Source organism: Chinchilla lanigera, unplaced genomic scaffold, assembly GCF_000276665.1.
Source record: "Chinchilla lanigera isolate Chin_1 unplaced genomic scaffold, ChiLan1.0 scaffold00053, whole genome shotgun sequence".
Taxonomy (NCBI): Eukaryota; Metazoa; Chordata; class Mammalia; order Rodentia; family Chinchillidae; genus Chinchilla; species Chinchilla lanigera.
Genome location: NW_004955454.1, coordinates 2,841,354 through 2,856,593, shown reverse-complemented (window position 1 = coordinate 2,856,593; position 15,240 = coordinate 2,841,354). Strand labels below are relative to the sequence as shown.

Genomic DNA, 15,240 nt, shown 5'->3' with positions numbered 1-15,240 from the left:
GTCAGGTGCAAGGGGGCAGCAGGGTCAGGGGGGGGTCACACTTGCGTACTGTGGGTGTCATACTGGACCAGCAAGGTATCTGCCCCTGCCTCCTGCCTCTTCAGAGCCAAATGCACGAGGCTCCTACAGAGTGGGGTCAAGGCCTCAGTGAAGCGCACAGGGGTGAGGAATTCCAGCAGGTAGGGCCAGAGGACCTGGGGAAGCAGAAGACCCTTGTCTGCAGCTGCAGCCTCCAGGGCAGTTAGCACTGCTGGAGGAGCCACAAGTGAAGGTGTAGGGGGGCAACTCCCGAGGAGCTCAAGTTGGGCAGTCTGTTTGCTTGTCTTGCTTCAAGCAAGGGGGCCTCTGAACACTGCCAGGCCACTAGAGGCTGTACCATCAATCACAGGGTTCATCTGTCACCCAGGATGGGGGTACTCAGTTCCTAGGCAGGGTGGCAACCCAGCCAGAGCAGAGGCTTTGGCCTGAAGGGTACACTCACATCACTCATCCTGTCCACTGTGGTGCTGACCAGGTAGAGGGTACTGATGCTGACAGCTCTCACACTGTCTTCTGCTGCCAGGGCCTCGCCCTCAAGGTTCTGCTTCTCGGTCTGGGGAAGGGGCAAAAGGCAAGAATGCACATGAACAGCTTTCCATGGCCAGGATGGCAGCACAGAGACACATGGCAGGCAAGAGAAGGAAGCTCAGCAGGTGTGCCTGGCCTCCTGTGAGGCAAGATTTGGAGGGCCTCAGCTGCAAGGGACAAGGAACCTGTGTGGAAATCTCCCAAGAAGACAGGTTTGCCTGATTCAGTTTTCATTTCCTATAAGCTGCTGACTCCAGTAAGAAAAACAAAAGAAAGACGGGCATGGTGGTGCATGCCTATAATCCCAGCCCTGGGGAGGCTGAGGCAGGAGGATCGCTGTGAGTTCAAGACCAGCCTGGGCTACAAAGTGAGCTCAAAATCAGCCTGAACTTCATAACAAGACCTTATCTCGGAAAGACAAAAAAAAAAAAAAAAAAAAAAAGAAAGAAAAACAAAACAAAACAAACTTTGTCTCTGACTTGGTTATGCTGTTTTGAGAGAAATGTGGCAGGCTTTGTGGAGATGATGACCCAGTGAGAAAGCTCCTGTTCTCTACCAATACACTCCAACCTTTCAGCCTGGGCAGGAGAGTAGTTTTTTCCTCAGACACTTCTGTCCTTTGGTAGGACAGTGCACAAAAGCCCCCTGCAAGAAAGTAACTTCTGCTTTCAAAAAGTTTTGTGACCTTCCACTCATGCTTTGAAACACCAAAATCAAACACTGAAAGACAGAGAAACCAGCAATAATAGCAGGAGACTTTTCTTTCTTTCTTCCCTTCTTTCTTTTTTTTTTTGAGACAGGGGCTTGCTAAGTAATCTAGACTGATTTTGAACTTGCTATGTAGCCCAGGCTGACCTTGAACTGGCAGTTATCTCCTGCCTCAGCCTCCCAAGTGCTGGGATTACAGGTGTGGGCCACCACATCTAACTGCAGGAAACTTTTAACAAAGTACTTATCTTAGAACAAAGATCAAGTAGAAAAACAGTAATATTAGGACCCTGAATAACCAACTTTCTCTCTCTTTCTCTCTCTCTTTCTCTGTACTAAAGATTGAGCTCAGAGCCTTTGCACTGGAAGTAAATCCTCAGCCCTTTGTTTTTTTTTTTTTTTTTTTGAGAGACAGGATTCTTGCTAGGTTGTCCAGACTCAGCTCAAACTCATGATCCTCCTGCCTCAGCCTCTCAGAGTGCTGGGATTACAGGTATGCATCACTATACCATACCCAAGCCTGAACAACCTTTTTTAAAGCATGCCATGAAAATTTAGATGGATTATTATACCAAATATGCATACTTTGGAAGCCTGACCATTAAGCCAAGAACAGTATTTCTACAAATTTAAGAGCAAAAATCAACCTGGCAGATTCTCTTTGACCAGCAATGACATCGAAAGTCTACAGCAGCTATAAAAAAATATGTCCATATACAGGCTTGGAAAGATCATAAAAGAAACATTTGGGCAACAAATCGGATAGACACTGAAAACTCTGAAAATGAACACTGACAACATGACAAAATCTACCAGAAGCAGAAATATTAAGACTCACAGTCCAAGGACATATACTCAGCCTAAAAAAATATACTTTGAAAGGAAAATTAATAGCTAGGTATGGTGGCACATGCCTGTAATCTCAGCACTAAGGAGGCTGAGGCAAGGGGATCACTGTAAGTTTGAGGCCAGCCTGGGTAACACAGTGAATTTAAGGCCAGCCTGAACTATACAGTGAGACCCTGTCTCAAAAAAAAAAACCAGAAAAAAAATTTAAAAATAAAAATAAAATGGATATTATTGCAGGGCACAGTGGTGTACCCCTGTAATCCCAGCACTTTGAGAGGCTGAGGCAGGAAGATTGCAAGTTTGAGGTCCCCCTGAGCAATTTAGCAAGATACTGTCTCAAAAAAAAAAAAAGTACTACGATATATAGCTTTAGTGTGAAGACCCTATGTTCAATACCAATACCACCAAATAAATATGTAAATAGAAATTATTGACATATGAACCATGAACAAGAAGTTCCAGAAATACTATGTAAGAAATTGTAACAATACAAATAAAAAAGTCAATTCAGAAAATTAATAATGTAATGGGTATCACTGGGGAAGAAATTACCACCTTTGCCAGGCATGGTGGCACACACCTGTAATCCCAGCACTTGGGAGGCTGAGGCAGGAGCATCGTTGTGAGTTTGAGACCAGCCTGGGCTACAAAGTGAGCTCAAGGCCAGCCTGAACTGCATAGTGAGACCCTGTCTCAAAAAGACCAAAAAAAAAAAAAAAAGACAAAAAAAGAAATTACCACCTTGGAAGGACAAACAGAAGAGGGTTTCGAAGAAAAAGCTTTTTTTAAATTTGAGACAGGGTCTTGCTTTGTAGTACAGGCTGACCCTGAACTCACTATATAGCCCAAGTGATCCTCTTATAAGCATGCACCACCATGCCTGGCAAAAAAGACATTTTGAGAGAATGAAATAAAAGCTGAAAGACAGAAAGGCTAACATTTAGATATCCATTATTCTGGACTCCTCAGGTCCCATAAGCCCATTAGCATGGGGTGGAGTCAGAGTGTGCCTAAAATAAAGAGAACGGTATTTATTCCCTTCTACGAAGTTTCAGTTGGCCAGGACCTCAGGCAATGAATCTGGGCACCTCCGACCCATCAAACAGAACCTCAGATACTTTATATACCAAAAAATGTCTCAGACAATTAGGAATTTGTTCAACCTGATAAAGGGATAAGAAACCTATTATCAACAACATTCTTAAAACTTATAGACATATTCTTCTTAGAATGGGAAAAAAGCGAGAGTGTCAGCTCTCAACCACTTACCTCTCTACTCCAGTACTAGGATTGAACCCAGGGATGCTGAATTATATCCTCAGCCCCTTTTAAAATTTTATCTTAAGGCAGAATCCTACTAAGTTGTCCATGCTGGCCTTCAAATTGCAGTCTTCCTGCCTCAGCCTACTGAGTAGCTGGGATTATAGGTGTGCACCAGTACACCTGGCTTTACCACTTCCATATGACACTATACTGAAGATCCTAACCAAAGCAATGAGGAATAAAAGGCATTCATATGAGAACAAAAAAAGGAGAAGATTGCCTATTTGAAGAAGTATGATGTTTTATGTAAAAAACTCCAAAGAATCTATTTTTTAAAAAAAAAGTACCAGGCATGAAGTCTATACTCCCAGCTTCTTTGGGGACTAAGGTAGGAGGATCACAAATTCAAGGTTATCTTGAGAAATTTAAAAAAGAGCTGGGGATGTAGCTCAGTGGTAGAGCATTTGCCTTGTACAAGGCCCTCAGTTCAATCCCCAGTACCAAGCAAGGCCACAAGATGTAAGGTCAACATGTAAAAATCAGTGATATTCCTGTAAAGCATCAGAAACTAAAATGAAGAAGCTACACTGTTACAATGGCACTAAAAACCAAATAGTGGTGGGGGTGTAGCTCAGTGGTTAATGCTTGCCTAGCATGCCTGAGACCCTGGGTTCAATCTCTAGGACCATAAAAAAAAAAAAAAAAAAAAAAAAAGCCAAATAGATGCAAATCTAACAATATACCAGAACATATAGACTTTACAGCCTGTCAATTACAAAATACTAACAAAAGAAATCAAAGAAAGGGCCAGGGATACAGCTCAGTGGCACAAGCACCTGCCTGGCAAGCTCAAAGTCCTGAGTTGGTCCCTGGTACCAAAGGAAAAAGAAAAAGAAAGAAAGAAATCAAAGAAAACCTAAATAATTGTAGAAATGTAATGGTTTCATAAGTTAAATGCTCATAAAATAGACTACAGGCTAAAAACAACCTCATTAAAAATTCCAATAGGTTTATTTTTACAGGGAAAAAAGATGCTCCTAAAATTTACATGGAAAAACAAAGGAACTATAAAAACCAAACATGACTTGAAAAAAAGGTCAGAGTTGGAAGAATCACATGCATGGCTTTGAAGCTACAGTGAAGTGTGCAGTAAGGATATAAGAACACTTACAACTGAGGCCACAAAGCCAGCTGATGCTGACAGGGATGCAGAGACAGCCCAAGAGTGCAGAAGAAACACAAGATGCTGGGACAACCTGCCGTGCACATGCAGAAGATGAGCCCACCCAAACTCACATGTGAAGAAGAATCCCCTTGAAATGGACCAGGGACCTAAACATGAGCCTAAAATGGAACACTTCTAGAACAGAACACAAGAAAAGATCTTTGTGACCTTGAGTTAAGCAGTGATTTACCAAAAAGAATACCAAAAGCATGATTTACTTTTTTTTTCCCCAAAAGCATGATTTACAATGAAAATCTATTAAATAGGATTTTTAAAAAGACATCTGATTTTTAATGATGCCATTAAGAATTTTAAAAAAGCATGAAACAAACTCATAAGAAAGTACTTATAAGCCATAAATCTGATAAAGGACATGCACTTAGAATATACAAATATCTCTCAAAATTCAGTAAGAAAACAATCTGCCAGGTGTGGTGGCGCACACTTAAGATCCCAGCACTTGGAAGGCTGAGGGAGAAGGATCATCATGAGTCAAAGACCAGCCTAAACTACACAGTGAGACCCTGTCTAAAAAAGAAAAAAAAAGAAAACAAATTATTTTAAAATAGATACAAGATATGAGCAGACAAAGAAAAAAATATAAGATGGAAAAGGACACATGAAAAGACATTTAGGATCCACAGTCATCAATGAAAAGTAAATTAAACCCACAGTGAGACAGCAACCTATCAGAACAGCTTTAAAAAAAAAATATATAGCTTTAAAAAATACTGATTGTGCTGGGGCTGGAGCTCAGAGGTGGAGCACTGGCCTATCATGCTCCAGGGTCTGGCTTCAATCTCTAGTACCAAATAAATAAGTAAACAAATAAAGTGCTGACCAAAACGAAACTACTTACAAAGATACAGAACAGACTCATTCAGGCATTCTTGGTCACACTGCAAAATGATGCAGCCTCTTTAGAAACAGTTTGGAAGTTTCTTATGAAGTTAAATATACTTCACAAATGCAGAATAAGTAAACATATATAATCTGCCACTTATTCCAGCAGTCCCATTCTTGGGTATTATTTGCCCAAAGCACACATATCTACTTTCAAAAACACCTGTACTCTGCTGGAAGTTGTGCGCACTCCTGTAATCCCAGCCCTGTGGGAGGCTGAGGCAGGGGTTCAAGTCCCGCACGGGTAACTTAGCAAGACTCCGACACAAAATAAAAAATAAAAAGGGCTAGCTCAGTTCAATTCCCAGTACCCTCTCTTCAAACAAACAAACAAACAAAAAAATCTGTACTCAAATGTTTATAGTGGATTTATTCCTAATTGGCAAGACTCAGAACAATTTAAATGTCATCTCACTGGTGAGTAAATAAATCAACTGTGGTATCTACACATGACGCAGTGCCTCTCAGCAGCGAAAAGGGATAAATGACTGATACACGTGACCACATGGATGACCTCACAGCCTGATATAAGGGAAGGAACTCTGACTCAAAAGTGCTACATACAGTTTGAGTTCACCTAGACCACATTCTGGAAAAACAAAACTGTAGGGAAAGAAAATATAACGAAAGCGCCAGGGGCTAGAGCCAGCTACCAGGAGGCAAAAGAAACCTGGGGTAGTGAAACCTTCTATGTCAGTGGAGTGACTGTGACTGGGAACTTGTCAAGAGCATATCATGGTATGCTTAAGAGTGCTTTTTCCTATATGGAAATTCTACTTCAATAAATCTATCTTTTAAAGAAAGGTCAGGGGGAAACAAAAATTACAGATGAAATAGCAAAATAATGATAATAATAAATAATTCTAATCTTTAAACTCACTTTTTGTTTTCTTTTTGTAGTGACTATATCCAGGGCCTACATATGTAGGCACTCTATAAATAACCTTCACCCCCCAACTCTTCTTTTACTTTATTTTGAGATGAGGTTTTGCTAAATTGTGCAAGGTGGTCTTGAAATTGTAATTTCCTGCCTCAGCCTTCTGAATGGAGGAGATTACAGGTGTGCACGACTGCATCCAGCTTTAACTCATATTTCTGCAAAAACCTTTAAGGGGAATCTTAAATGCTACCATGGATTCTGGGTCCCAGTTCTCTCCTTGTGATGGCGTGCATCTGACTGGCTGCTGCAGGATCAGCAAGCAGCTCCCTCATCTCTGCGTGCTTCTCCATCAAGAAAGTACTACTTGGCACACCAAGACCCCTGCCACTGACTGTCACCTCTCTTTGCAGCATATTTGCCACTAACCCCAAGTCCATTTATCTCACAGCAGCATGTCCTCTTTTGTTTTGATTTTTAAATATTTTGTCATGGCAAACTGAAACATGTAAAAGTACAAAGCTTGGTATAATGACCCCACAGGCCCACTCTAGCCCCAGCCTCCAGCAATGGACACTGAGCAGTGAGGTTAAAAATATTTAAGTCTGTTACCTTTCATCTCACATGAAATGTTCAGCCACTATTTCAGAATTCGTAACTGAGCCTTTTTTATCAGAAGAAAGTAAAAACATTATTTCCCATGTGAGTTTAGTAGTTTTCTAATAGTAAGAGATCTTCAAATCCCAAAATACTGAGACTAAAACAGAGGTTTTGGCCTCTTCAATTAATGTTTAATGACTCATAAAGCCACTGAGGTGAAAAGTACCCAAACTGATGCATGGACCCCAACTTCTCAGCCTGCCTCTCCCACCTGTGGGCTCTGCTTCCTCCTAAGACCTGCTCTCCTGTTGGATGTGGCAGAACAGGAATCAACTCACTCACTGACCTTTAGGTTTCAATTAAATGTAGGGGCTGAGCATGGTGGTGAGTGCCTATAACCCCAGAATTTAGAAGGCTGAGGTAGGAAGGTCACTGTGTGTTTGAAGCCAGCCTGGACTGCACAGTGCCTGAACTACACAGCGAGTGAGAACTACATAGCGAGACGCTGCCGCTAAAAAAGAGATAAATGTAGGAACCCTGTTTGGGTCATGGCAGGTACCATAGTGACAGTCACCAGTCATCAGTACAACCAGGGGGGTCACAGCCCTGTTCTTAGCTGACCTTGAAAACAGCTTGATTTACTAATTTGAAAATACTATACTCAGAGCTGGAAGAACCCAAGCACTGACATGCTCATCTGTAGGCTCCCAGGGTGCAAGCAAAGCATGCAGTTTACCTGTGATTGTTTATTGTAGTGCTAGTGATCAAACTCAGGGTTTCCTTCATACTAGACGAGGGCTCCTACTGCTGAGCTATACTCCAGTCCCTACCTATAGTTTATTTTTAGCATGTTCTATTTCATTTTCCTTCAAGAAGAAATTAGCAAGTACTTAGTAACTTTTTAAATATAAAAGCACCAAAGAGAACAAATTCTGTTTTCTACCTCTGCTTTGAGTTCTGGAGCTGCTGAGTGGACTCACAAACTGCAGAGACTTGACTCACAAACCACAGGGAATCTCAGCACACAGACCTAGGCCACAAAGCCACCAGCTGCCAGGTCAGCAGCTCCTGGTGACCAGTGCTTGACAGAGGTCAAGGAAATAAAGGCCAGAAGTCCCAGCAACCCCTGGGCCCAGAAGAGGTGGGTGAAACAGTGTCCCCTTACCTCCTGCTCCGGAGGGAGTGCACACTGCTGCACGATGTACTCGATCATCACCTCTCCTCCAGGCTGCTCCAAGTATCCGTGGTGGGCCATGGCGCTGATCACTTGGACCACTGCCCGTTTTACCTGTCCAGAACCAACAAGAGATCAGGAAGGGTCTACAGACACAGACTTCCATGCCAATCCAACCAGTAACAAGAACCTCTTTCCTTCCCCCATCCACACCTGTACCTGCACCTGCATCACATCTGTACCTCTGCCTGCACCCATATACTTGGACCTACACCTCTACCCACACCTATGCTTGTACCCATATACCTCAATCTGTACATGCAAGTGTACATACACCCACATCTATTATCTACACTCATACCTGTACCAGCACCTGCACCTACACTAGCACATGTACCTACATCTAAACCTGCACCTGTTCCTGCTTAACTATGTCAGGAGTACAATGTAGGAGTGTTAGGTATACTTTAAACCCATGTCCTTTCCTCTGTGTGTGTCCCACCTCCTGGTGTGGTACAGCACTTCTGGTCCTGTCTGAGGCTCTTAGCTCCCTAACAGCAGCCTCTGGCCCTCTTGTGGGCATGTGCAGGTCTTCTTTTTCTCCTGTCCCCCACACCTCTCCCGCTCCTGCTGGGCTCCTCAGAAGTTATCTCATGAGTTTCCTTCCCCTACCCACTTCTATCAAGCTTCACCAAGTCCATGAAAGCAGCTCTGAGGAAAAGCCTGTCCCAAACTACCCTGCCTTCTAGTCTCCTGGACACCAGACTCACCAGCTTCTAGTGCCAAATATGCCCATCCCCTCTGCCTAGCATCTGCCTAACCTTCGGCTATAAAGCTGCTGCGCTTCAGGGCTGGCTTTTCTTGTGTGACAACCATACTTTTTCTGAGGTACACCTTTACCCTGACTGCTTCAATTCTCAGGCAACTGTCCCTGGGTCTGTAGTTGTCAACCAAATGCTCCTCAGAGTTCTCAGCTACATGTCCAGCCCACTCAGTAACAACCACAGGACTCAAAGGTATGGCAGATCTAACATGGCGAGTCTCTCTCCGTCCCAGCCAGCACTTTATACCCCAACCCTATTGCCACTGAGACTCTGCCCCAGTCAGCCCTGTGCGTATGCTGACCACCACCTCCAGGAGCCTTCTCCCCTTCCTGGGAATACCAATATTTCTTGGGGGCAGGGGGGCACACTCAAGTCAACTATTACTGATTTAAGGAGGTCTCCTCAGACCATTCCCAGCTCTTCATTCCAAGACATGTGTTTGGTGTGGTTGTCCAACAGGGTGGGTCTTGGTTGGCAGTTGACTGCCTCAGCTCGGTGTGCATTTGCCCACTGAATATTGCTGGTATCATACCACTTGGGCCCTGGTGATGAGCTGCAAGGTTCTGTTGGGGGTATGTCAGGGAAATGTCCCTGAACGTGAGAAGGGTCTATGGCATGTCAAGTGACATGTCAAACTTCTGGCGAGTGTAGGAGGATTCACAGGAAGTCTTATGGACTAGACACAGGGCCAGCACAAAGACTGGAGTGGCTCCCAGAGAGGAGCTGACCCCTACCATCCCCTGAGAAGCAGAGCTTCCCCAAAAGCTACGCATTGTCAGCCTGGTGCAGTGAAGGATCTACCTTGCCCAGAGGTACCAGCCTCTACTCTTGGCTCCTTGGAGGCCACCTCTAAGCCCTTAAGATGTTCTGGAAATTCACTGATTTGGTGCTGCAGATCACTCCACAAGGTCCACTGACGTGATTCGGGTAGGGGCTTTGGGTCACAAGGCATCAGCTAGCTCTTCAAGATGGGCTAGAGGCTAAGGTAGCCATCTGGGTGGCCTAGCAGCTCCACACAAAAGGGCTCTAGTAAGGCGCAGAACCCCAAGGCTGAGGAGTGAGTTTGGTTCATGCATGTGGTCAGATACTGCTGCTGAGGAGATTAGCCCCATAAACACAACAGCAAGTGGTGGGTCTGGACCACTCCTGGACTCTATCCCTATGCCTCTCCCATGAGCTGACATAACCTTTACCCTGTAATAAATGATCCCGGATTATAACAGCTTCCTGCGTTATCCCACACCTTCCAGCAAATGGCTGAGCCTGAGGGAAGTGCTGGGGAGCCCTGAGCTCACTGCTGGCAACAGCAGCGAGGTGGTTCAGGGGATAACTCCCTAATGGCATGCCTGGTTAACTATGTCAGGAGCACAGCACAGGAAAGTGCCAGGAACACACTTTAAACATGTGTCATTTTTATGTGTGTGTCCCAGCTCCTGGTGGAGTGGGGCACTTCTGGTCCTGTCTGGCCATTCTTCCTACAGTTGCTCATGTGGAGCCCAGGCAGACCTGTCCAGTTTACCTTGTTGTTGGTGTCCTGCAGAGGAAGCCTCATGGAAGAGAGGATGAAGGGCTTCTTTGCTTCCATTTGAGCAGCTGTGAGGAATGAAATGGCTCAGTCACCAAGACCAAGACCAGCTCTCCCATCCATCTCCACCTTGAGGTCTAGGCCACACTCCAGGGTTCTGGCCTCATCTGGCCCTCCATGTGGAAGAATAGGGCAGAAGCCTACTGCTCTCTAGGGAACAGATTATTATTTTCCCCCAAATAACATTATTTAGACAATTAAAAAGTTAAAAGGTTGGCAAGTTAGGGAAATAGGTTAAAAACAATGAGCCCGAGAGCTGGGCCTGATGGCACCTGTCTGTAATCCCAGCACTCTGGAGGGTTGAGCCAAAAGAGTCACAAATTTGAGGCCAGCTTGTGCAATTTAGTGAAACCCTGTCTCAAAATAAAAGGTCAGAGATATAGCTCAGTGGTAGAGAGCTTGCCTAATATGTTTGAGGCCCTGGGGCTCAATCCCCAGCACTATCATACATACACACACATACACACACACACACACACACACACACACACACACACACAATTTGGCTGGGCATATGGCACACACTTGTAACTCCAACAATCTGGAAGGCTGAGGCAAAAGGATCACAAGTTCAAGCCCAGCTTAGGCAACGCAGGAAGTTCAGAGCCAGCCTGAACTACATACATAGTGAGACCCTGTCTCAAAAAACAAACAAACAAACAATCCAAAACAAAAACAAAAAAAACCACAGCAAAATTCTTCTGTTGGGGGAAGTCACCCTGATCACCCTGAGAGGGGCCTGAGTGTTGTCAGTGTTCCCTGGTTCTTCATTGGGATAGTGAATGCATGGGCTCATTATATGATCACTCACTGAATTAAAACCTGTACATTTTTTGTATATGAGCTATACTGTGAAATAAAACTTTAAAAATCACATAGATCTATATGTGCTGATATTAAAATTTCTCTAAGATGTATCACAAAATGAAAAAAAATATAATAAATGGTTACTTGGTCTATTTCTTGCATCACACACTTTTGTATGTAACTGACTGCACAAAGAAAAAAACTTCAAGGAAAAAATAAAATACAGGTGAATTTGAAGTGACTTCTGAAAAGCTTAAGTGCAATTTAAGAAATACCACAGGAGAGGTGAGCCTGGTTAGTTACATAACACTGTTGAACCTCTGAATGGAAAAAAGGCACGTTTAACAAAAACACCAGCTCCAAGAATTCCCCAAGAATTCCATTTCTGATACCTCTGGGCCACTGTCCAGATGAACCCCTGAGCAAAGTACTCCATCCTTCTCAATCCCAAATTCTAATGCCACACAATTTACACGGTTACCAGGGAACTGTGGACTGATACAAAATGCTGATATGGCAGAGATATCTTACTTTCCATCAGGCATCTGAAGTTCTCTTCCCAGAAGAGCCAGCGCCCCCTACAGCAGGCCCAGAGCAGCAGGCCCAGGTGGTCTGTGGCAGGCACAGGTGCAGGCACAGCTGTACCCAGCTGAGGGAGCCACGTTCTGCAGTTTCCCCAGATTCCTGGCTTGGGGGCACAATCTAGACTGCAGTCTAGCTGCCACTGTCCTCCCTGGCCCCCACCTCATCAAAAGCTGCTCCTTCTGCCCACCACACTGGAAAGACTGTTGCCCATGCAGCATAGGTCAGCACATGTGTACCAGAACAAGTTAGCTAGCAGGTAATTTTGGCTTTGTAGGACATGTGTCAGCTATGTCACCTATTTTTCTTGCCTACTTTTCTTTTCTTTTTTTTTTTTTTTTTTTTTTTGGTTTTTCTCCGGTACCGGGAACCGAACTCACGACCTTGCGCTTGCCCCTTTTGCCGCTGAGCTAAATCCCCAGCCCCCTTGCTTACTTTTCTAACCTATTTAAGATACTGCTTTAGCTTGCTGACTGTAAGCTTAGTGTGGCCCACAGTCATTGTATCCCGGCCCCTACAGGAGGACGTGAGTAAAATTCACCAAAAATACACATGCACATGTTAAACCCACATGTTAAACAATGAACACTTTTTCAAACTTATTGCTAATTAAATCAGCCTTAAAAGCAAGAAACCTAAATCCTTCCATTCCATTATGAGGACACCATCAGGCACAGATACTCCAGGAATACCCTACAAAACTGGCATCAATTCTGAAAGAAAAAAGGGACCCTTCTTCATAAATGGAGTCTGGGTATACCTTTGATAAACTCAAGTGAGGGAAGTGAGCTACATCACACAGCATGTGGCCTATGAGGCTCTATAAGGCACTGGTAGGGTGCTCACAGTGGGGAGAACACAGGGTGGTCATCCCAGGGCTTATGGAAACCAGGTTTCTGGAGCCAGCTACATCAATGATTGAGGCCCAGTAAAGGCTAATGCGTCCTATTCTTGCAATTTTAAAAAAAATGTGTAATTTTGCAAAGTAGAAAGGTGGGAATTTTTTTTTTTTTTTTTTTTTTTTTTTTTTTGAGGCAGGGTCTCACTCTGCAGTTCAGGCTGGCCTTGAGCTCACTTTGTAGCTCAGGCTGGCCTCGAACTCACAAAGATCCTCCTGCCTCAGCCTCCCCAGTGCTGGGATTACAGGTGTGTACCACCATGCCTGGCTGAAATTTTTTCTAAGAACTAGAAACAAAAGCTGCATGAAGGTCAGGTGTGGTGGAGCACTCCTGCAATCTGAGCACTCTCCTGTAATCTCAGCACTCGGGAGACTGAGGCAGGAGGATCACCATGAATTCAAGATCAGCCTGAACTACACAGTGAGAACTTGTGCCAAAAACAAACAAATGAGAATTAAAAGGATGACGCTACCTTTTACTTGAAAGATGGACTCTACCAGACGTTAAACACAGTATGAGTGGCCAGCCTACGGGTGTGAAGGGTACTCACCAGCTGAGTTAATGACATGCCTCAAGATGTGCAGGGTGCCCACGCGGAGCCTCTCGTTACTGGTGTCCAGCCTGGGTAGCAGAAAGGCTAGTAGGCGGTCAGGTGAGCAGCGCGCTACAGAGCAACACACATATCAGGCCCTGTTTCCAACAACCTCTGTTCCCTCTTGCTATGCGCCTGCACCTCCAGCTCCTGAGGGCTGGCCTGGGATCTGTCAGTCTTGATCATCCTGTGTCCAGAGACTCCCAGCACCAAGAAAGAGCAGACTTGCTGTGGGTACTATGGCAAGCTGGAACTTCCTGACCAGCCAGCTTTGCATGATGCCCTCCCAGGAGTATACATCTCAGGTAAGGGGCTAGAGCATACATGGCCTCAGCCAAGTTAGGTCAGCAGCACCCAGAGCACAGGAGACTCAGATCCTTGACCCATGAAGATCTGTATCTCATTTCAGCTTCTCAAACTCATGGAGAGCCCTCATGGGGGCCCTCAGTACCCTTCTTGCCTCTGGGACAGTCTGTAACTGTAGCACTTGGATCCCCAACTGCATAGAGGTAGGGCAGTCTAGGCCTCCAGGCACTGCCAATGGAAACCTTGCAGCAATGACCTTGGCCTTTACAAATTAGCGCCATCAACAGTAAAGTTCAGCCTGGGTCTATGTTGGACCTGCTGTCCCACCTACCACATAGAGCCAGTCTGATCCCTTCCCTCCATGCTCCAGGTAGATGGTGACTTGCTGACCCTGACTGGCTGACAGACCTCACACTTCTGCCTTCCCCTTATCAGACAGGCAGACCCTGAGCAGTCATGGGTACAGAGACAGGGCTGGCAGACCAGGTGACCACCAGATTCCAGCAGGTACAAATGACAAATGACAGCCCCTCTAGCTGGAGTCAGGTAATGCTGAACCAACAGCCACATGCTGACCAGAGGACAGGACAGGGCAAGAAGAGCAGGCTGTGTGTGGGGCAGGGACAAAACATGGACCGTGAGACAGAAGCCTGGGAAGGACAAGACAGTGGTAACAGCATCTATGTGGAGACCAGGTGCTTGGACTGTACATGGATCCAGGCTGAGGCCTTTGGAACTTTAGGCAGAGGTGGAAAAGAGGTATTCTGCCATTACCACTGTCCTCTACATGCCAACAGACATGGCCCAATTGTGTCCAAGGCCTCCGTGTGTGGATACCACCTACACTTACCCAGCACAGTGAAGCAGCGCAGTACCTCATTCCGGCTGCCCATCACCAGCGGGCTTGAAGACTCCACAGGCACACAGACCTGCTCCAGAGAACAAAGCAGAAGTTAGAGGGACAGTGCTCATTGCTATCCTGGGGTCTGACTGGGCTGGAAGGACACACATGCCTGGAAGATGATGGGCTATGCAGCTGTGCCCAGAATTCCAGGCAGGTCATTCTCCAGGCCTTCCTTATCCAGGATTGGAGACACCCAGGCCATGGTTGTAGGACCCATGTCCCCTCATCAGGTGCTCTGGGGACCAGACCAGCCTCTTGCAGTTGGGGAAGGGAAGGGAGAGACAGCACCACAAGGACACATCGTTGGCCCTCAAGTCTCCAGAGAAAGGCCCTGGGCACCTTCATAGGAGAAGGAGCAATAGGAGAACTGTCCCCACAGGACATGTCCTCATTAGAAAGGAGACAGTTTTGTAGTGGCACATGACTGTACTCAATTCTTGGGAGGCTGAGGCAGGACTGTCACAAGTTCCAGGCCAGTCTCAACTATACAGTGAGTTCAAGGCCAGTCTGAACTATATAGCAAGACCCTGTGAAAGAAAGAAAGAAAGAAAGAAAGAAAGAAAGAAAGAAAGAAA

General features: G+C 45.2%; 1 protein-coding gene across 8 annotated transcripts in view; it reads right to left on the bottom strand.

The window, feature by feature from the left end:
* Mroh1 (maestro heat-like repeat family member 1) overlaps window positions 1-15,240 on the bottom strand; it is an 82,884-nt gene that overhangs the window by 26,017 nt on the left and 41,627 nt on the right. For all 8 annotated transcript variants that reach the window (XM_013520095.1, XM_013520096.1, XM_013520097.1 and 5 more), the window contains 6 exons: window positions 14,612-14,690; window positions 13,414-13,527; window positions 10,510-10,583; window positions 8,158-8,280; window positions 482-592; window positions 50-194 (listed from right to left, as the gene is read on the bottom strand). In XM_013520095.1, the coding sequence (XP_013375549.1) occupies window positions 50-194; window positions 482-592; window positions 8,158-8,280; window positions 10,510-10,583; window positions 13,414-13,527; window positions 14,612-14,690 (646 nt within the window). The remainder of the gene's footprint in view (window positions 1-49; window positions 195-481; window positions 593-8,157; window positions 8,281-10,509; window positions 10,584-13,413; window positions 13,528-14,611; window positions 14,691-15,240) is intronic.